Source organism: Trachinotus anak, unplaced genomic scaffold (genome assembly GCF_046630095.1).
Source record: "Trachinotus anak isolate AG129_WGS33_773 ecotype Australia unplaced genomic scaffold, CSIRO_AGI_Tana_v1 ptg000020l, whole genome shotgun sequence".
NCBI classification, from domain to species: domain Eukaryota; kingdom Metazoa; phylum Chordata; class Actinopteri; order Carangiformes; family Carangidae; genus Trachinotus; species Trachinotus anak.
Window position 1 is genome coordinate 8831855 of NW_027273871.1, and position 22146 is coordinate 8854000.

Here is a 22146-nt window from a genome sequence, read left to right on the forward strand (position 1 = left end):
CAAGCCCGAGGCGTGGCTGGTGTGGGGTCGAAGCCACAGTAAACATTTCATGTGTCACATTTCACGTCCTCACACCAAACTGCCGTCAAACTGTTTACCTAATTAATAAAGTTATAGACTGTGACCAACACCTGTTTCTTAGCAACAGCACACATATCAGTGCATGTTAAACATTTTCACATTGGTTTAGGTGTCAAGCTTCATATGTTCATATATTTTATTGTTAATATTCCTGCTTAAATATATAGAAAGATCATAGACAAGCCATGTTTCAGCTTCCTGTTTTTGGTTTCCAGTCTTTCTAATTTTCTGAAATTCTTTTCCAGTTTATGAACATTTGAAACCTGAATATTGGAAATTTTGTGCCAAGAAAAAAAAAAATCTGATTTACTTTATCTTAGTCCAGCTGATTTTAAAACACCAGAAAGTGTAAGTGTGAGGGTCTGAGAGGCGTCAGGCTGACCGTCTGTCTGCCACATCTACTGTGGGATTTCATGAGCCTCTGTGTTTTGATGTTAATTTTAGCTTTGCTGTCAGAATTAGCTGTTACAGGTTGTAAAACTGTGTTCAAATGTTTTATAGTGAAATCATGACCTGTAAAATATTTTATAAGTGTAATACATCATAAGGTGCCGCGCCCACATGGCTTCATGAAGGAGTATGAGCTCGTGCAGAGGCCTGTGAGGTAATCATGTTTAATGAGTCAAATAAACAAAGGAGGATGCTTGTGCAGAAGTGAGGTATGAATCATAATAGAATATATATGAACATTTTCACCATTTAGAGACACAACCGCTTCCTGGAAACGAAATAAATTACTGTGTCAACTGTTTTTTAAACACGTCTTTTGATATTCGCTGTCAGCTTTGGCTGGATAACAAGACAAGGCACATATTCCAGTGAGAGAAGTGAGCTGGACTTTGTAAAAAACTGTAAATCCCAAACTGAGGTTCAAGGCTAAGATTTAGTTTCCAACAGGCAGCAGTTTTTACCAAACTCATAATACACTGGCTGGTGAACACAAAATGGCAAAAAGTTAGCAACTAGCTGGTAGAGGAAGTGCAACAACTAACAACTACATAAATATATATTATTTTGGTCCCATGATGGCAATAAATAAAAGTGAAGGAACAACCTAAATATAATTCATACTGTGGAGAATATGAATGTGTGTAGCAAATTTCATGGCAAGTCTAGTAGATGTTGAGATATTTCAGTCTGGACCATGAGCACTGCCGTCACTTTAGCAGCTAGCGTGGCTAAAAGATAGACTTGTGGCATTTGGGTGACATATTCATTTATTGCAATGAACGTAGCAAGTGTAGGTTAGTCCTGTGCTCTGGTCAGACTACGCAGAGCAAATAAGAAAAAACACAGACTATCAACTTCGGATTCAGCTTTAACTTTCTGTGACCAAATATAGAAAAAAAGCCTCTGAAACAAACAACAACATATAGCAGTGAAATATATGGACTTACAGTTTTCTAGGGAAACTCCGGTTGTGCCCAGCACAGATAAAACCCACAGTGAGACTGCTCCCATAAGGAAAGTGTTCTGGAGTAGCTGAAAGAGGCTGATCCTGGTGTAATCGAAACCTGCGGTGCGTTTGTGTCCATCGGGAAAAGAGGTTTTGCCGTGTTTGCCCGTGTTGTTACTTTCTGATACCGAGTCACTGGGGCGTCCAGTCTGGCCTGAAGAAATAGGACTGCTCATTTTAACCTTTTGTCTTATTAAGACTGGTAAGTAAACAGCATTGATGCTAACGTTAGCTATGTAGCAACAGCAAAACTTATAAATAGCTCATTTAAAGAAAAAGTTTATTACTTCAGAATCAGAATCAGAATCAGAATCGCCTTTATTGTCATTATACATAGTACAACGAAATTTGAGCGCTGCTCCCTTGGTGCAAACAATGGTAATTAAATAAAATAAATAGAAACTTAAAGAGAACACAAAATTAAAATAAAGGAGGTATAAAAGGGGAAGTGATATGTACAGCTATTTACACGTGGTATGAATGAAAGCCCGATTATTGCACTTTAGGCCCAGTTTATTGCACAGGTAATTGGTAGTTATTATGTGATCATCCGGTCATCCGGATTTCTTTTTGTCCTTGTTGACTACAGTGATAGCCCTGAATTAATGCATTCTATTTATTATTTTCCATCTCATTTTCCATTAATGTTTTTAGTATGTTTTTATTGGTTATTTTATGTCTTTCTGAAGCACTTGTTGCATGTAACTTCTTTCGGCTGCATTTCTTGTATGCCATACAAATAAAGTTAATTAGTATTTCTATTATTAGTAAAGTTGTGGACCTGAATCTTATGTAACACTGTGTTTACATGGAACCAACAGCCAGGCAGGAAATGCGAGTTGAACGTGTTTTCAGTGTCCTGTATCATTCATGGAGTGATATAAATCTTAATCATAAAATCTGGTGCATCATCCTGCAGTTCCAGACCGGACACAGTACACGATGTTTTCTCCTGCGGGATGAAAGAGGAGCCCCTGCAGGGTCAGGCCATGGGTTGAGGCTGAAGCTGCTCCCCGTGTCCCTTTTCACTGCGGCTGGCTTAGTATTTTACTGCCTAGAAGACCACAGGAATGTCCACGTCTTGGTTTTCTGTGGGTCATAATATTTTATTGCATCTCGGACACCATTTCTGTCTCCTTGTTTGGCAGCTATGCAGCGCGGCAACAAGTGTTTTGCGTTCCCACTGGGAGAGACTGGTGGGAAGACGAGGAAGGGTAGAAGAGGAGGGTATGCTGCTCAAACTGACCAGTAGGAGCCCAGATAGACCAGAGTCTGCAGAGAGGAGCAGCAGGAGACAGGTCAGCTCCAATAATAAAGAGAGGTAAGAAAAATCTCTCTCACTAAACAGCAATAAGAGCAGGAATCTCTCTTTGGTTCAACAAGGGTTTGACTGATGTAGAGTTTCTGGAAGCTGAAGGAGATATTTTTGAATTAAAGTCGCCAGCAGCTGATTTGTTTGTGCTAATATTCAGAACCATATCTTTCCCATGATTTCCACAATTTGATTTCACACTTGCCAAAATAGGAAGGACAGCACTAATATAGTTAATCAGCTCTACCCTGTTTGTCTGGCACAGCTTTTATTAACTGTAGTACTGAGAGTCTGTTTACTCAGCTTGTCTGTTAAAAGCTCTGTCTTGGGCGAACGTCTCCATTTTAACATTGTGGGACTTTTAACTGTGTAGAACTTACATGGATCAGGCCTTATATTTACATTTAGTAATAAGTGCTTATACTATGACTGGCAAGAAATAAGCCCAATTCACATCCTCATAATTTTATAGGGACTGCTACAAAATTTTATTACCTGTGGTAACTGGTAACAAATCTGATTAGATCTGTTATTGAGACATTTAATTGATGCTAAGCCGCCTGTATTACAGCTCCATGCTTTGCTCTGGGACTGTGACTCAGTAGCGTTAGAGCGCTGCATGAATGAACACACTGTACTCTACACTATGCAGTGTTGTGAGCAGGCATAGTGAGCATTGTTGGAGCTGTGTGGGATGCTCAGTTTACAGAGTTAAGACTGATGTTAGATTTCATCTCAGTGTATTTTCAGATGAAGTGTTAAAATACTGATAGGCTCTGATAATCCTCTTCAATTATCAGTCTCAACCATCTGGTCTGAACTTCATCGAATTACATTAAAGGAAGAAGCTCAAAGAATTAACAGGGACTCAGGAGAGGGATTTCAGACACAGTAAACCTGTAAGTACTGCTCATTTCTTCAAATCAGTGTTTCTGTTTTTATAAAAGAAAACAGAGAAAAGTCTTATATCACAGAGAGACTAAACTGTATAAGATAAAATCATCAGGTCAGTGAAAACGTTGCTGGTTCTGGACACACTGAGTCGTGGCGGCTGCAGACTGAACTGGCCTCCTGACTCAGGATGTGTTAGGACCTTGTTGTGCATGATAACGTGAGTGAAATCCTCTGCACTCCTGGCAGTGACTTGTGAGTAGTGAGTGTTGGGGGGTCCTAAGTGAGTGACAACAGTCCTGCATGTTGTCAGCAGGATTGAGTCGTCCTCAGCGCAGTCGATCAGACGCAGCTGAGCCGGGCGGCGTGGAGACACGGAGCTATTCCTGAGGGAGGGGGGAGGGAGGATGGGGGAGGAGGGGGGAGGAGGAGGAGGAGAACCCTGCTCTGGAGCGACAAACACTCCTCACATTGTCGGCTATAAAAAGCAAAGTCCCTTGGCATGTTATAGGCCTGTCAACCAAACATGTAAATATTTCAAAAGAGCACAGTAAAATACAGAGTAGAGGGTTTCATTTTAATTTTAATTTTAATTTTCTCTGTATATTGTTGTTATAATCGTGTGTTTAAGGTGTATTTCTACACAGATGTGCTCTTCTGAGGGTCGATGTGTCTTTAGTGTCTTTACTTTTTACTACGAGGAAAAATGTGGAGAAATGGGAACATATCAGGATATAGCAGGTGTACAGCAGAGGTGGAGGAGGAGGTGATGAAAAGATGAATAAGAAATAAGATGGAGGGAGAGAGAACCCCCCCCCCCCCCCCCACTGTGAATGGCATGTCTGCTATTTGTGGAAGAGGGCGGGAGAGGTTTTCATTGCAGGAAGATACAGTAGAAGCACTGACGAGGGCGATGACCACGGTCCAGCCGTCACTTTAGATTCTGCAAACTGTGAGGTTGTGGACGTGCTGTTGTCAAGATGTCAATCAACGAAGGAAAATCTGATTTAGCCACTTGAATTAAAAGATGATATTATTTACTTTTCTTATCGACATTAATAAACATCAATGGCCTGATTTTACTGACAGGTATCGGGAGCCTGATATAGCTCATTCCTCTTTGCCAGGGGCCTCCATCATTGTCCAGACACACACTGAGCCACTGGGCGGTATGTTCCTTCAAGGCCATGAACATGGTCACACTAGTTTATTTTGAGCCAATCCCACAAACACTGCCCAGCTGCTGGAAGAAGGTAGTAGACAACTAAAGGCTGAAAATAGAAAAAGTTTGTGAAGCCTTTGGAATGACCTTGTTTTCTGCATTAACTGGTGATAAAATGTGAGCTGACCTTCATCTCAGTCACATGTATAAACAAACACAACGAGCTGAACTAAATTCACACAGATATTTATGATCTTCTGCATCTTTATTGAATATACCCATCAGACATTCATTGTGCTGTGGAAAAGTAAGCCGACCTTTGGATTTAATAAGTGGTTGAACCTCTCTGGGCCTCAAACAAAACAGCCCCCCTGACATGATCCTGATAGAGACCTGGATAAACTTGGGAATTCATTTTCCCCTCAGTGACGTTGAGTTGTCCACCCCCCCCCCCCGTTTACAGTCAGTGTGTCTGACTCTGGACTTTCCAGCTTCAATCAGCAGCTTGATCATGAATCTTCTGAGATCTATTTTTTGCAAGACATGGTTCATGTCAGCAGAAGCTTCCTCTGAACAGCAAACTCAAAATGTGTTTTTCAGAAGTCAGTGTCTCTAACCTGACGTTTGATGGGGTTCACATACTGTTTGAATGATGTATTTGGAATGTAAAAAACAATACAATGATTTATGTGTCATTAGTTAAAGTAAAGTGTGTTTGTTCATAATTGTGATTAGAGGAAGATCTGACCACACGTCTGCCAAAAAACTGCAGTGTCCAGCAGAGTAATTATCTACTCACCCTTTTTAAAATGAAACAACAATATTTGTGATCTGTTTTTAAGAGTCAAACAAACCTTTTTCAACTGAATTCTGGCCTTTATTTATAATATGTTCCATTGATAATTTCCAGTTGTGTATAACACTGTCCTCTTCTTGTTTATCTCACTTTGCTGTATCCAGTAGCTGCTCTAAAAACCTAGTTTCCCCACAGGGATCATTATAGTTTCATGTTTTCTTCTCACCCTGTTGAAGCTGCCCCGCTCAATGGGGGGTCGTAACCAAGCCTCCTCCAAAAGGCCAGGGGAAGCCCTGGAGATAGAGACACCAATAGGTTTTTAGGTTGGAGGGGCCTAACACTATGTATAGCTTTGAAAAGAGAGAAGAGGGCATCAGGGGCTGAGGAGACGGGGAAACCTTTGCCCCCCGTGGATCCAGGGCTATGGAGTAAGGAGGGTTTGAAAACCAGGCAGAGCGGAGAGGACGAGCCGTGACCTTCCTGCACGTTTCCAAACGTGACATTCCAGTTTTTGTTTAGATTTTGTTCTGAATTGATTTGTCAAAGCAGATTTTGTTTCTGCCTTGACAGAGGAAAGAGGAAGACGCTGAGGAAGAGTTTCGGATCTTTACTCTTCGTTCAGGTGCAGCAACAGATCAGTGAGTATTTTTTATCTACTATGTACTATACTAGTATTTTTCTATTTTTAAACCACTTCAATAGTACCAGTGTGAAACCGCACATTAAGATATTCAAGGAATGTGTTTTTATTCCTGTAAATTAAGTTTGGAAATAAAAGTCAGTTGTTGAGTCCAGTGTGAAACAGAACGAAGTATCTCAATAATTATGGGATGGATTTCTGTGATATTTGGCACAAACACAAGGTGTGAATCCCAGTGACGCCTGATGAGACCCAACTTTTTATTGTGTCCAGAATTTCTATCAAGGTGCTAAACTGACCTAATTCCAGTATAGGCTGCATGCTAATGCTAATGCTAACAAGCACACAGTAAGCATGCCAAAGAGGATTCAGACATTTAAAAAAAAAATATATATATTAGCTAATACCTTACTTTAGCATACATTATGTTAGCATAAAAACATGCTGTACACAGCCACACATAATGTCAGTGCTACAAACAATGAAGGAATCATTTTGTTGACACTTTATCAAAACTAAACCAATTTTGAATGCGTTCAAGTTTTTGGTGAACAACTAATGTAAATGTGTGCTGAAGCACCAGCAGGTGGCAGTGATGCACCAGAAAGCTGATTGTCAACCGCCAAAAAACATGAGAAGAAGAAGAAGAACCGTGTGCTACAGTACAGCAAATGAACTGCTGCATGATTTAGTTCATGCAGGCTAAATGAATTAACCTTTATTACATCTCTTCTTTCACTGTCTACATAAATAGTGAAGTAACACTGAATGCTAAAGAACAAAGTTAGAAGATAAGAGTTCAGCAAAGTTTGACAAATCACAGTCTGAGATAAAGCAGCGACCACAGGAGTAAACCAGACTTCCTGTGGCGCCTCGCTCACATGACTGGTCGCTCTGCCTGTGTGTTTCTCTTTCTTGCCTGTCCAGTTCTATCAGACCTCCAGAGGCTGGAGAAGAGGGGGCAGTGGGGTCACGAAGCCCAACGTGGACTGCAGCACTATGGGAAGGAAGGACAACGACTGTGGCTCCTGGAGAGGAGGTAACGTCATCTCCACTTGTGTTTTGGTCATTTTACTGATATTCACATCTAGTGCAGCTCACACTGAGTCAGTATGTAACATAAGATCTCAACAAATAAGTATTTAGTAATACCTGCAAGTACATTTTCATTCAATTCATTCATTCAATTCATTATAGAAGTTTATTTTAAATGTTCTTAATTGTGTGTGTCCTTCTTTTTATTTGTGTGTGTGTGGTTTTATTAGCTTGTCCATCATCAGCCTGGATCTGAACCATGTTCTCGTCTCCTCTGATGGGAGTTTTCACAGTGACTGAAATCACCTCTGTCTCTCTGATTGTAGATGATGACGACCCCAAAACAGAACGAAACACTGAGGGAAAAACTGGAGGCTTCAACCAACGCCCCCACTGCACCACCCCAGAGACTGATAACTCGGTACGATAGTCTTCATCTTGTTCCTATTCCTCTTATATTCCAAAATACAGTAAAATACAGTTTTTGCTGACTGCTTATTTAGTATGATCTAATTCTGCGCAGCAGTGTAATGTAACAAGACTGTCTAGTTATCCACCGTTAGTGTTTGTTTTACCTGTCACTTCTCTGAACAGGTGAGTTTCGTCCAAAAACTGGTGTCGTCTATGTTTTGTGTTGTTAAGACTTGAGGTCGACGAATCAGTTCTAAAGCTGCAGCAGCCAAAAGTGAGAGTGTCCTTATTTGTTTTGTATGTCATGGTTACAATAACAAATATGCAGACTGTACCAGGAGCAGTGTACCTACCTTCGTAGCCATGGTTACTATAGTAACAGTCATGTCTTAGTTAGGTTTATGAAAAGATGGTGATCTGGGTTAAAATAACTTCCTCAACAATAGACGATCTTTGTTGTCATGGTTACAATAATAACAGTGAACGGTCATGGATAATAGAAACAACATAAACTGCTCCTGTCACATGGGAATCGAACACCACTCTCCTGGGTCATATTCATCCATCCACCCCAACCTCCTCCTGACGTGGACTCTGTCGCTCTATAAACTACGTCACCGCACTTTTCCCTTTGCTCCTGTCATCACTACTACGACCACTAGATGTCACCTAGCAACAGAACCTCACTCTGAGTCATAGTAACCTGCTGACAGACGACCTGTGACCTCGGTTGTTACGTGACAACAGTCTCAGTTATTTTTGTGGCTTGATGATACACGAGGACAGACCTGGGTTTTTGTTCCTCTTCTTGTTTTCAATCCTCTGTGATATAAGTTTTTTCTGTATTTTGAAATGTCTCCCTGTCTTCTTGTCTTGTCCATATGTCGACCTCTATGTCTCGAACCTGACCACCAATACCTGCCTTCATCCCTTCACCTCATCTCCCATTGGTCCACCATCCTCCTCAGCCCGGGGACAACTCGCTCCGCCTTGAATCTGCCTCTCTCTGTGACAGCGCTGTCAGTGCTGATGATGATGACGGAGTGAAGAAGAGTCCCAAGGGAGGGAGCTGCAAGGACGACGAAGAGGGTCACCTGGTCTATGACGTCGGCCTGGTAATGAAAGAGAGATGTACGCAACACTTTCCTTGATCTCTAATGTCTGTTCTGTTGTGATGTGGCGACTTTCTAACATGAGGGTCGCAGGTCGCAGTCGCACCACCAGTGAGTTCCTGCCTCTGTCTCCGGAGGTCATGACTCTAAGGTTTCTCCAGTGGCTCCAGCTGAATCAGCACCGATGAGGTTGTTAGTTGAGTGAACACAAACCAGACTCACAGGCTAAAGAACAGCAAAGTGTTTGAAAGTACTTAGACTTTTTATCTAATTTAACAACATTAACGACATTAATGTGGAGGCAGGTTACAGCCTGATCAACCACAGTCAGTTTGTTCTGAATCCTGTTTATTTTGGTGGTGGTCACTTATGTATTTGCTGTAGCTGCAGGAGCCTTTCAGCACATGGTTGATGCTGCTCTGATGAATGTGTGTGTTTCCCCAGACGAGGTCGTCTCTACACTGGGAGAAGGAGCCTTCGGAAAAGTGGTGGAGTGTGTCGACAGAGACAAGTAAGAAAAGCAGAAGCAGTTTAATCGTCATGTAATCATCATGTTTATGGGACTGATGCAGGTTCTTCTTTCTTTTTCTGTGTGTGTGTGTGTGTGTGTGTGTGTGTGTGTGTGTTCCTGTCTCTACGTTGGACAGAGACGAGCATGTCGCTGTGAAGATCATGAAGAACTTTGAGTGTTTCCGTGAAGTAGCGAGGTCTGAGATCACAGTGCTGGAGGAGATCAACAGCCTGGACGACGACAACAGCTTGTGAGTTTAGATCCTCAGTTTAACCAAGTCGATCCTTTGTTGAACCAGGTGCTGCAGGTAGGTGCATCACTTCCTCTCTCTCTGCTGCCAGCGCCTGTGTGAGGATGCTGGACTGGTTCGAGCACGAGGGTCACGTCTGCATCGTGTTCGAGCTGCTCGGCCTCAGCACCTTTGAGTTCCTGCGACTGAACCAGTTCCTGCCGTTCAGCGTGGAGCAGATCAGACACATGGCCTTCCAGATCTTCAGAGCCGTCTGCTGTGAGTCAGGTGTCCTCGCAGTGACCTGTACCTGTGACCTCTGACACCTGACCTCCTCATCTGTGGCAACTTTCCATGGCGGTGATCTCAGAGATTCTTGTTCTTAGTGGAGGTCGTTTTAGCCCTGATTGTTAGTGACATCATCCATCAGCAGCCAATAATATAAAAGTCTGATGTTCTTGTACAACACTGTGGAGAAAACAGTCTGAAATATTCAACGTTTACCAGAAGAAATATCCAAATACAAGAAAGTGCTAAAACAAGCAGCTCAATAATCATTTAGCTGATCAACTGAAAAATAACTATAATTTGGCTAATCTATTAATAAGTTTCATCATGTATAGAGTAAAAGTTAATTATGTAAATATTCTAATTTTACATGTTTCTCTTGGTTTTACTCAGTCGTGACTGTTCCAGTGAAAAAACAAAATCATGTCTGACGGAGATTTTTCATAATAATAATAATAGATTTTAACTACATGACTATTGTGGCCAAAATAATTTATGATAATGATATTGTCACAATATCAATACAAAATTAGAAAAAAAACCCAAAAAGAACAAAAGGAACAATTACACTCAGTGCAGGTGAAAAGGCAACAAATGAACGAAGGAGCCACAACATCTGTCATCACCACGTTATCACATGTGTATTAACACACTATCGATATTTATCATTGATACCTGTTTATCATGACACCACTTTAACACATTACAGAGTAAATGACCTGTCAGTGAGCAAACAAATCCACAGTTTGAAAAATCAGTAGTGAAAACAGAATTAGAATATTTAGCTCCTGGTTTTGGTGGAGCAGGAATCTCAGAGACTGATCTGATGAAACCAGGACGTTTGAAATCAGATCCACGCAGACGGATGAAGGTTCAGCAGGGTCAGAGTGCAGACTCACACTCATCAGGATCTGAGGAAACCTTTTGATAAATGTGCTGTGAGAAGAAAGAAAACCTTCAGTGAATGCACAACTACAACTTGTGTGTTTTTGTGTGTTTCACAGTCCTGCATCGTAACAAACTGACCCACACAGACCTGAAGCCAGAGAACATCCTGTTCGTGTCCTCTGACTGCGGCGAGGGGACGGAGACGGTAAATACCAACTACTACTACACAATGTCGTCCCAAAGTTTGTCCGGTTGTAAAGAGTGTTTATCAGTGTGTGTGTGTGTGTGTGTGTGTGTGTGTGTGTGTGTGTGTGTGTGTGTGTGTGTGTGTCTTTAAGGAGAGGAAACTGAGGAGTCTGGATGTGAAGGTGGTGGACTTTGGCACCGCCACATTTGACCACGAACACCATGAATCTCTGGTGTCAACACGCCATTACCGCGCTCCAGAGGTCATACTGGGTACACACAATTCACACACACACACACACACACACACAGATATACTAAACTGGACCAGTATGTTCAATAATCCATGTTTTATTTTAAACCGTGTGTCTGTGCTCAGATCTCGGCTGGAACCAGTCATGTGATGTTTGGAGTCTGGGCTGCGTTCTCATGGAGTTTTACCTGGGACGTACACTGTTTCCGGTACACACACACACACTCACACACACACACACACACACACACACACTCACACACACACACACTCACACACACACACACACACACACACACACACACACTCACACACACACACACTCACACACACACACACACACACACACACAGAAACTGTGGTAAGACTCTCTGCCTGTTTTTGTCTCAGACCCACGACAGTAAAGAACATTTGGCCATGATGGAGAAAATCCTGGGACCGATTCCCTCCCACCTGCTGAGACGGACCAGGTGACCACACACACACATACACACACACACACACACACACACACACCATGTATTCCTACCTTCTGCAGACCTAATCATTTTAAGTTACATCTGCACGTTGCTGACTCTGCCTCTCTATGATGCTTTTATGAATTAACAACATTAATTCTTGAAGTTGAATCAACTTGATGAACTAACATCCACATCTGCAGCTTTAACCTGTAACTTGATCAATGCAAATTTAGGCTAAAGGGAAAAAAAGGGAAAATACAACTTTTGCTACTTTTGTGTTAATTAATTTAGGCTGTAGAAATGATCTTATATGTTCTTGGATCAGTTTGGAATCAGTGCACAATCCATCCATCCATCAATCCATCCATCAATCCATCCATCCATCCATCCATCCATCCACCCATCCATCCATCCATCCATCCATCCATCCATCCATCAATCCATCCATCCATCCATCCATCAATCCATCCATCCATCCATCCATCCATCCATCCATCCATCAATCCATCCATCCATCCATCCATCCATCCATCCATCCATCAATCCATCAATCCATCCATCCATCCACCCATCCATCCATGTGTTTGTCGGATTTTCTTTTATATTGATGAACCAACTTCTCCACTTCATTCATGCATTACATTTTTGTGATATTTCAGCTTTTAAAAGATGCAATAAATGCATGAAAATTCATGCAAAGATTTTAGATGACAAGACTAGAGGATTGAGCACCTGCAGTGTGTCTGTCAGTATCTATGGTGACAGCTGTTTCCTGCTCATGGTTGAAAGTACTAAGCCTCACAGTTTATCTGTTTATACCATTTATTAAATGTGAGTGTGGTGTGAAATGGAGAGAAGAGAAAGGTGTGTCTATCTTACCTGCAGCTAATTATAACCTGTGTGTGTGTGTGTGTGTGTGTCTGTGTGTCTGTGTGTGTGTGTGTGTAGGAAGCGGCATTACGTGCACAGCGAGCGTCTGAACTGGGACAAGCAGAGCGCCACCGACGACTACATCAGGACGCACTGTAAACCACTCAAGGTACAAATGCACCTGTATCAGCCAATCAGCTGAGGCCGTGAGGTAGAGGTGGCAGGAACAGGAAGTGAGAGGTAGTGTCTGTCTCTCAGCAGTACATGCAGAGGAAGAGCGTGGAGGAGCAGCAGCTGTTCGACCTGCTCAGCTGCATGTTGGAGTACGACGTCTGCAGACGGATCACACTGGAGGAGGCGCTGTGGCACCCGTTCTTCAGCCCGCTGAGGATGCAGACCCACCAGCGCAGTTAGCACACACACACACACACACACACACACACACACACACACACACATATTCAGCGTCTACCTCAGGCTGTGTTTTCAGTGTTGTGATGATTAAACTGTTTGGGTTTGTAATTGTGATGGATGATGGTCATTGACACTTACAGCTGTGATATCTGTGAGCAGCATTCCTGTATATTTGAAATAAATTTGCATGTCGTGAAAAGTCACTTCTAATGCAGAGTAATTCCTCGTGTTCCTTCACAGTTTGTTAATAAATATTTTGCATTTTGTTTTTTTCAGTTCTCTTTTTTGTTTGTTTGTTTTGTTGGTTTTTTACAATGAACGATGACTACTATTAGAGGAAAGTCACATTAAAGTGATAGTTGTGGTTATTTGACTTGTGTGAGGTCAGTGTGTGAGCTGCAGTAGATTCAGACCCAGTCAGGGAGCAGCTGTGAGCACGTGCAGGGCGATGAGCTGCTGTGGATGGGGGCAGCAGAAAAAATTCACTCAGAATATTTTCAGCATTTTATCTTCCTGTCAAAACAGTGAAACATTTCCCTGTTAACCTGTTTGTTAATTGACTTAATTGACTTAATTGAATAAATTAAAACACAGCAGGTCTTCTACACAATTCTTTTACTTAATTACGTATTTCCATTGCAGTCCTGGGGTGTAAGGCAGACATGTATACGCTCCTTATGTCCTGTTTTACATTATTTTAAAAACCACGCAAGTACAAAAACAAGGTTTCACATCCATCCTCGGCTGATAACTGTCTGATCGTCTGACTGCTGGTGTTTCACCCTGTGTGGCTCCTTTTTAGAGACGTCACCGTGTCACCAGCACTCAGGAATTACCTTGGTGAGTACTGAGGAAGTGATGCTCAAAACTACAAAAATAAGATTAAGGTTGTAAGAAACCAGAAATGTTCTGTCCCAGCATGACGACAGTAATGTTTAAAACCACAGAGAAATAATACAGAATGGTCTTGGAGGGCGTATTCTGCACAGTACAACATTACACGACAAAACAAGCAAAGGTAAATCAGCTCCATCTCCAGCCAGGCTGATCAGACTTCATGTCGACGCTACAGTCTGTCATGCTGAAGTAAACGTTGGCCATCTAACCCCAAATGGAAATCCCTGACATCCACTGATTTAACTGCTTTGTTGATTCAGACTGCTGACACGTAAAGCGGGCGATATTTATCAAGATTCAAGCAGCCGAGGAAGTTTCCATGACTGAGTGGTTGTCCAGCTATAAAATATTACATGTGCTCAGATAAACAACAGGCTCGTCTGCTATCAGCTTAAAGCTACTAAATCACATGGATGTGATAAAGCAGCATTAAACAGCGAGGCCCATCGTTTGTGTATAATGTCGTGGGTTCCACTCTGTCTCATGACCTTTGCTGCCTGTTGTTTGTGATCTGTCAGTCTACTTGGCACAGAAAAGACATCACAAATCTAAAGCCAAGGAGCTGTGATTTGTTGGGGTGTAAATGTTGGAGGATAAGACTGAGAGTCTTATTCTCTGGTGATAAACCTGCAGATTTATGGCGTTATGAACTTGAACGAACCTTTAGATCTGGTTTCTAGATTACGGTCAGAATGGTGCAGGAGTAAAGCTTCATGCTGCAGAAGCCTTCACCTAATTCTTCATACTTTAAACAGGATGCAGCACTTTAGCTGAGCCACTCAGTGAGTATAGAATTTTATTTTAACTGCATGTTTCCTCAGGTTTGTCGTTATAACTGCTTCCTCTTGAATAGTGCTGATTAATGTTGAGATGCTTCTTCTGTGTTTTTAATGATTTTCTTTGATTAAGCAGCTCAACAAAACAGGTTCCTGTCAAATGGGGATTCAGCAGCTGGATATTAAATTCCTGTCGCAGTGTCAGTGACCTGACTGTAACCCAAGTCCTGAGCAGTGTTGAAAGACTGGACCGACAAAAACGAACCAAATCAGAGCCCAGAACCATAAAGAAGCTTTTGTTTGTTTTTATCAGTAAACAAACTTAAACCATGGTTACCATGAAAAATGCATAACAGAATAAAATAAAAGAAAAGTTTTTTTAGATAAAGTTACATTAAGGGGTTATACTGAGTTTTAATAAAATGCAATGACACTTGGTTTTTGACGATCAGCAGTCATTGTGTTTTGAGCTGAGTCTATTGAACCGTGGGCTCAGTAGAGCTTATTCTTTGTTGGTGGAAACAGCCCAAATAATAAAACCAGGCAGCTGGGGGCAAATCTCCTGATAGCTCAGAACCTTTTAGTAATGATGGAAAAGTTTCCTATTTTTCAATTGTTTATTTGCATCATTGGACAACTGAAGAATCAAGACTGAAGAGCTGGACATGTGAAGGGAAATGATACTTTACATGGTCTCAGTCATTAAATTACTGTTGTTTATCAGCAGGATTGTGTAAAAAAGAACTGAACTGATTTGCAGCAAACTCTATGTCTTTCTATGAAGTCTGGTGTATGATGTGTGACACTGGCCTTGGTGGAGGTCTGTGGTCTCCCCTCTAGTTGTATGTTATTTAGGACCAATCAGATTTATTGCTGCTGTCAGAAAAATGTGACACGTGGCTGTGGACGCCCCGCATACTTCACAAGACATGTGGCACCCACTTCGTGACACCAAATGTAGTCAGGTGTTGGGGGGGTGGGGTCAGTCAGTCAGTCAGAACCAAAATTCACTGCAAAAAAACAAATTGGTGATTATATTTTTTACTGCCCAAGTCAAAAACACCAATGAGCTGTGGAGAGTCTCAGTCATCCAGGTCATGGTATCTCTAACAGCCACAGGAGAGCAACTGGACTTGCTTGAGGAAAATCTTTATTTGGGTTTTTCTTTCATTTTCAACATTACAGGCCTCTTTCTTGTGGGTTTTCCCCCGGGCTGCACGCAGGCAGTATCCTCTGTAAGTCTCCGTGGACTTCTCAGCCAAAGCCTGTGAACTGGAGCGCTGAACTTCCTGCCTCCTGCTGCCACTGTCCTCTGACCCTTTGGTCTCACAGGAACCATGGAACAAATGTGCACTGGTGTCACTTCACCGGGCAGAAGTGGATCATCTGTGGTCTCATCATGTATCAGGTAAACTGACTGACGAGCCTAAACCTGGAGCTCTGCTCTGTTTAAGATCATTTGTATGAGAGACCACAGAGCTCACCTTCATTTACTCCTGCAAACAGGTTTGGCTTCCCCTTGAGTTTGTATAACACCGGTTTAATGATCAGACAGCTCGTGTTTTTTTTTTAACCCACTCTGACTTATTCTCAGATTTCAGTAAATCTTTGGTGTGTACAATGGTCTTGTAAGCCGTGCTAGCAGCTAGCAGGCTGTGGTGCTTTCAACTAAATGCTAACTGTGCTGGTGTTAGCATGACAATGCTAGTATGCTGATGCTGAGCAGGTATAATGCTTATCATGGTCACCATCTTAGTTTTTGGGGTGTTTTTGCTAATTAGCACTAAACACTAAGTACAGCTAAGGCTGATGGGAATGAGTTTTTCTGGACAAATCAACATTTTAAAAATCAGATGATCACCAACTTTAATCCAGTTCATCATGTGGGGGCACAAATGTGAACCTCATGGTGGCACAAGAGGAACGTCAAGGGGCCACTAAAGTCGTGTAAATTCATCCTCTCGTGATCACGAATGTCTGCACAACATTTCATAGCAATACATCAAATATTAATAATAATATTATATTTATATTATTAATATTATTAATACCGAAGATGTGGACCAACACAAAGTTTGCACACTAAACCTGAAATTTCCTTGAATGCCACATGAAATGTGTTATTTTTTCACTGCCAACATATTATACTTCTACATTAGTACTGAATGAAAAACTGCAGTAAGAGAAAGGGAGCAAAGGTTTTGACTTTAAAACTTTATTAGATGATTGGTCTCAGGCCTAAAAGGACTGGGTAGAATCAGGCTGAGGCCCAGTAGCACTGTAAGAACAGAGTGAGCTGAGGACAATATAATGAACACTGCACCATTTCAAATTTAATATCAAAAATAGTACTTTAAAGTAATGTGTATTATTTTTGGCTTATAGACCCGTGTTCTAGTCGTCTGTGTTTCTGAAAGCATCATTCACGTTAATAAGACGCTCTATCTCGGCATGATCTCTGTTTCTGTCTGTCTGGGCTTCTGGTTTCTCTCACGAGCCTCTCGTAGCAGGCAGGGCCACAGTCTGAGTCTCGTTGTTGCAGGTGATTGGCTGCAACAGTGAGGGGTTAACGGTGTCTCCACCAGAAACACAGGTCTGAGTCTGCACAGGTAACTGAGGGCTGTATCTTTCGGTGGTACCAGCCATCGACCTGCCTGTGAAGCAGGAAAACATGGCCGCCAACTGCAGCCGCACCTCCTTTTGCCAAAAGGCGTACACCAGGGGGTTGATCAGTGAGTTGGACAGTCCCAACAGCCACACATAATTCTCCAACACGCCAGCGAGTCCACAGGTTTTACACAGAACGTGAACTATGCAAACCACGAAGAAGGGACACCACAGCACCAAGAAGCAGCCCACGAGCACCGCCACCGTCCTCAGGGCCTTGACGTGACTCCAGTAACCACTTCTTAGCTGCTGATGCTGGTGGTGGTGTTGGTAATGTTGAGAGTCGCGGTGCTCAGCCGTCCTGGAACCTGCTTGCCTGACCTGACAGATCTGCTTCTGGTGGCTGCAGGCGATCTTCAGGATGTCCAGGTAGATGTAGACGAACACAGAGAGCACAGGGAAGAAGCACACGCTGAACAGGACGATGATGCCCACTTCATGAATGACGGAGAAGAAAGCGCAAAAGCCGTTGTAGCTCTCCGTGGCCTGCAGCTGCCGCACCATGACTGCGTAGCAGAGAACATGGGTTATTTCACATACGACGCTACGGCTGCTGACAAAGATTATCAAGAGAAAAGTCCTCAAACAAAAATACAACGTTCAGGTTCCCTGAGGCCACTGGATACTGGCTCCAAGAAAACCAGACCCAGGTGGTTTAACCGTTGAATGCATACCTCGGGTCAGACTACATTAACCCTTACTAGTTCATTAGCTTCATTCAGTCAAACACTCAGCTCCCTGGTATAACTCAAACTATTCTTTTTTGACAATGTTCTGGTCCCAAAATGTCTACAATGGTAAAAACACTGTTTTTCTTTACTGTTATTCTCTAAAAGGTTTATAGAGTTGCTTGATACCAGTTCGGCTAACGTTGGCTAGATGTTTAGCAGATGTTGGGTTCTGCTCGCACTAGATTGTCAATATTTTATATGTCAAGATGGCGTTGAGTGTGAGACGTTTGGAAGACATTGGATTTACTTAACCACACAACTTAAAACCAACAAAACATGAACGCCAGCTGTCGTCAGTTTTCTACATCAAATTGAAGTGTGCATTAGACGGCGTCCTGACATTGAACTTGGGTCACCTGACGTCACAGCCAACATTCAACCAAATATCAACGTGTAACGCTGTTGGCGCCCAGCTGCGTGCCAGCAGGGAAGATGCTCCTGTAGTTTAGACATCAACATCATTGGTATCATTTGGTCTCCAGTGGAAGACCTGGCTGTGCTCAGACAGACCCTTCATTCATCTCAGTGAGACCACTGCATGGACACACAGTGAATTCTTTAATCAGTTGCACATTTCAAGTCTCACCTGGTAAGAATCCCACAGTGATGGCGCTGATCCACAGAGTCAGCAGGGACCCGACTGCCGTCCCCTTCCCAGACAGCAGAGAGTACCGCAGCGGCATCTTGATGGCTGCATAGCGGTCCAGCGAGATCAGGAACATGGACATGATGGATGCTGTGCAGGGCGAGGTCACGAAGGCCATCCGCATCAGACACCGAGTCTTCCCGGAAGCAGGAGGCGTGGCGTTCGTGGGAGGGTCTGCGGTGACCTGGTACTGAGGGATGTTGTTGTTGTTGAAGTCTTCTGTGGCCAGGCCGGTGATGGCCACACCCACCAGGGCGTCGGCTAGAGCCAAGTTGAGGACAAAGCACCAGCTCTGGCTTCTCTTCTTAAGGAGCAGCTTTAGCAGAGCGACCGCCACCACCAGGTTGGTGGAGATGATGAGGCAGGCGGCGATGCTCAGGATCACACCCATCACCCGAGGCCTCACTCCGCTTTGGGAAGTGGGCTCGTTGGAGTCCATGCAGTCAGGGATCATGCTGACGGTGGGTTCAGGGTCTGCTTGTCCAGTCAAATATAACATGTTGATGTCAAAAAAAACAAAAAATTTTCAGCTGAAAGTCACAAAGTGCAGTTGAGACAGCTGCCACCGCTGCCACCAGAGTCTTCAGAGAGTCTTATCCGTTACAGCCGTGGACCATCATAACACAAAAGGTTCTTCGTTGCCATCACAAACAGCTGAGATTTACACAGAAACTAAATGGGTTAAAACTTAAGAATTTATACTGAAATATAAAATATGTCAAATAACTTGCTCCAGTATCTTGACATGCGACTGCACAAAGATTTCAAGCGTCAAACAGTTTGATGGAGAATCTTCTCAGCCAAAGTCCTGTTATCTTAATCCAGTGTCATGTGACGGCGCCGCAGTGACTGATGTCAGAGTTTTACAAACTGGTTCCTGAAACGTCCAGTCGATCTCACCGGTCGCATCACTGTCCTTCAAATCCCCATCTCAAATGCAGAGGGAGAGAAGCACTCACAGTGTTATCAGCAGGTCTCGCTCGTCCCTCCCCTCACACACACACACACACACACACACAGCCTATAGACCCACACACACACACACACACACACACACACACACACACAGCCTATAGACCCACACACACACACAGCTCCACATACACATAAGTAAGTAGCGTGCACTGATGAGCTGTTTGTGTTGCTGCGTCACTGGGGCTGAGACTGACCCTTGTCCCAGCCGCCTCCTGCTGGCTCCTTCCCAGCAACTAGGATCTTTATTTTTATCATAAATTCACCTCGGTTTATTTTTAATCCAGAAGATTCTTTAAACTAATACTTGAGCATAGTTGAAGATAATTTAACACAGAGAACCAGACCTTACATAGCTGGGGAAGAGATAAATGAATGAATGAATGAATGGATGGATGGATGAATGAATGAATGGATGGATGAATGGATGGATGAATGAATGAATGAATGGATGGATGGATGAATGGATGGGCTGGTTTATCCATGTTGGGGTGGTGCTGAGTAAATTTATAATTTTAATTTTATAACTCTATAACTTTTGGTGAATCTTTCTGTCTAGTTTCTGTCTCCTCCATTTTATTTTATTGCCTTTTATTTATTGTATCTTTTTTTATTTTCCCATTTTTTTGTCTTAAACTTTTGTACTTTTTTGTGATGCAAAGCACATTGTGTTTTTTTTCTGTGAAAGGTGCTACACAAATAAACTTTACTGACTTACTTGTAATCCTAGCTCCATTTAGGACTGTTTTATGTTTTTACTTGTTTTAAGCAAATTCCACTAATAAAATATGAATCCAGAGCTACAGCAAAAGATTGAACTGATAATGTGTAATTAAAACCCTGCAACACAACAAGGCAGGGAAACAGAGTGTAGGTGTGATAACATCCTATCAGCCAGTGCCGTGCAGTAAGATGAGCACTCTGCAGGTTAGATGAGTGTCCTACAGTAAACACCTCAAACCTGTCACAGAAGAGCAGAGACTCATGGAGGGCATTCTGACTCTTCAGCCTGGTGTAAAGAAAAATGTCCCAGAGCTCTGTGTTATTTGCTTGTGCGTCTTCAGGTTTGCTAAAATTCACTCAGTCTGAAAACACACAGAGCTGCAGGCGTGTTTGTGTGCTGTGTAAAGCTGAATGGGCCTAGTTAAACTCTAACCCTGCTTGGCTGCCGTCCCATTCAGGCCCCAGGAGAGACATCTGGCATGATGGGACCATTTTCCACCAGGATTCACACACAAATAGATCTGGCTAATGATGCTCTCTCTCTCACTGCACAGGCTCAAAACATCATCTGGCATCACACCAGCCTCTCAAACTGCTGAGCAGCAGCCACAGTTTGTTCTGAGACAAAGTATTTAAAGAAAGACACAGAACGGAGTGATCTGAGACGTGCCCGCCTAAATTTAATCTGGTTAATGATTAGTCCTGGTGGTGTGTCTGCCAATGACCTTTCGGCTTTGTTTCAGGGAAACAACATTTCACTTTCGCTTCCATGAGTCAATATGTTTCCAGCTAAAACAGGAAGTTGGAGCAGAACACAAGTCGTCATGGATCCGGGTTTCAGAAAGTAAAAATGATGCCTCAAACTGTCCTGAAAATGAATCAAATTTTAACAGAAGGAAGCAGGTTTTTTTCCACTCACACTGCGGATATCCTGTAATGAAGGAGACTGTTGTACATCATGGAGGTTTGCAAACATTAAGACTTTTGTCTCATTATGTGAAGACTGTCCTGTAACGTACGAGCCCACAGGTCGTCTGTCAGCAGGTCACCATGACCCATAGTTAGGTTTTGTTGCTAGGCGACATCTAGTGGTCGTAGTAGTGATGACAGGAGCAAAGGGAAAAGTGCGGTGACGTAGTTTATAGAGCGACAGAGTCCACGTCAGGAGGAGGTTGTGGTGGATGGATGAATATGACCCAGGAGAGCGGTGTTCGATTCCCATGTGACAGGAGCAGTTTATGTTGTTTCTATGATCCATGACCGTTCATTGTTATTGTTGTAACCATGACAACAAAGATCATCTGATGTTGAGGAAGAACTTATTTTAACGCAGATCACCATCTTTACCTGAACCTAACCAAGACATGACTGTTGCTATAGTAACCATGGTGATGAAGGTAGGTACTCCGCTCTTGGTGCAGTCTGCGTGTTTATTATTGTAACCATGACAACCGAGGTCTGGTGCGCCTGACCACCCCTTCAGGAGACACTGCTGTGGGTCGAAAAAAACTAACTGTGTGGTTGTTCAGGTCGGAGGACGTAAATTATGTTTATTACATTTATCTGCCAAATACCAAGAGATTAATTACAAATCTTAAGTTTGGGTCCAGGTGTGGCTCAGGTGCTGAACATGGCATAGACATCAGTCAGAAACATGTCTGACTGACTGTGAGGAACATCAAACTGACAGTTTCAGGAGGAAACGTATCAGGCAAGAAAGACACAGACATGAGATTTT

At 42.7% G+C, this 22146-nt stretch overlaps 2 protein-coding genes across 5 annotated transcripts; one reads left to right on the forward strand and one right to left on the reverse strand.

The window, feature by feature from the left end:
* The first annotated feature begins 2728 nt into the window (after window positions 1-2728).
* Window positions 2729-13262, forward strand: LOC139637606 (dual specificity protein kinase CLK1-like). 4 transcript variants are annotated; one of them, XM_071506443.1, is made up of 15 exons: window positions 2736-2858; window positions 3650-3748; window positions 6269-6336; window positions 7266-7377; window positions 7700-7794; window positions 8753-8915; window positions 9341-9407; window positions 9544-9657; window positions 9749-9915; window positions 10929-11017; window positions 11151-11271; window positions 11378-11460; window positions 11642-11721; window positions 12661-12751; window positions 12841-13262. In XM_071506443.1, exons 4-15 carry the CDS (start codon window positions 7338-7340, stop codon window positions 12994-12996), a joined length of 1266 nt encoding a protein of 421 aa, XP_071362544.1. In that variant the 5' UTR covers window positions 2736-2858; window positions 3650-3748; window positions 6269-6336; window positions 7266-7337; the 3' UTR covers window positions 12997-13262. The 4 variants fall into 4 exon arrangements, with proteins under 4 accessions (XP_071362545.1, XP_071362543.1, XP_071362544.1 ...); XM_071506444.1 differs by lacking the exon at window positions 3650-3748 and having other exon boundaries at window positions 2729-2858; window positions 12844-13262; XM_071506442.1 differs by lacking the exon at window positions 3650-3748 and having other exon boundaries at window positions 2729-2858; window positions 12841-13110.
* A 3068-nt stretch (window positions 13263-16330) lies between these two features.
* Window positions 16331-20299, reverse strand: LOC139637458 (glucose-dependent insulinotropic receptor). The gene is made up of 2 exons (XM_071506183.1): window positions 18654-20299; window positions 16331-17842 (listed from the first exon to the last, which is right to left on the reverse strand). The coding sequence occupies exons 1-2, from the start codon at window positions 19210-19212 to the stop codon at window positions 17160-17162; spliced, it is 1242 nt and encodes a 413-aa protein (XP_071362284.1). The 5' UTR covers window positions 19213-20299; the 3' UTR covers window positions 16331-17159.
* Window positions 20300-22146: the final 1847 nt, after the last annotated feature.

What these genes read in the sequence shown, in the direction of transcription:
- LOC139637606 (XM_071506442.1), top strand. Translation starts at nt 7,338, where the DNA reads ATGGGAAGGAAGGACAACGACTGTGGCTCCTGGAGAGGAG. An exon ending in CCCCAGAGACTGATAACTCG is followed by an intron (nt 7,795 to 8,752) that starts GTACGATAGTCT and finishes CATCCTCCTCAG; the next exon opens with CCCGGGGACAACTCGCTCCG. An exon ending in CTGGACGACGACAACAGCTT is followed by an intron (nt 9,658 to 9,748) that starts GTGAGTTTAGAT and finishes CTCTGCTGCCAG; the next exon opens with CGCCTGTGTGAGGATGCTGG.
- LOC139637458 (XM_071506183.1), bottom strand. Translation starts at nt 19,212, where the DNA reads ATGTTATATTTGACTGGACAAGCAGACCCTGAACCCACCGTCAGCATG. An exon ending in CACTGTGGGATTCTTACCAG is followed by an intron (nt 17,843 to 18,653) that starts GTGAGACTTGAA and finishes TCTGCTACGCAG; the next exon opens with TCATGGTGCGGCAGCTGCAG.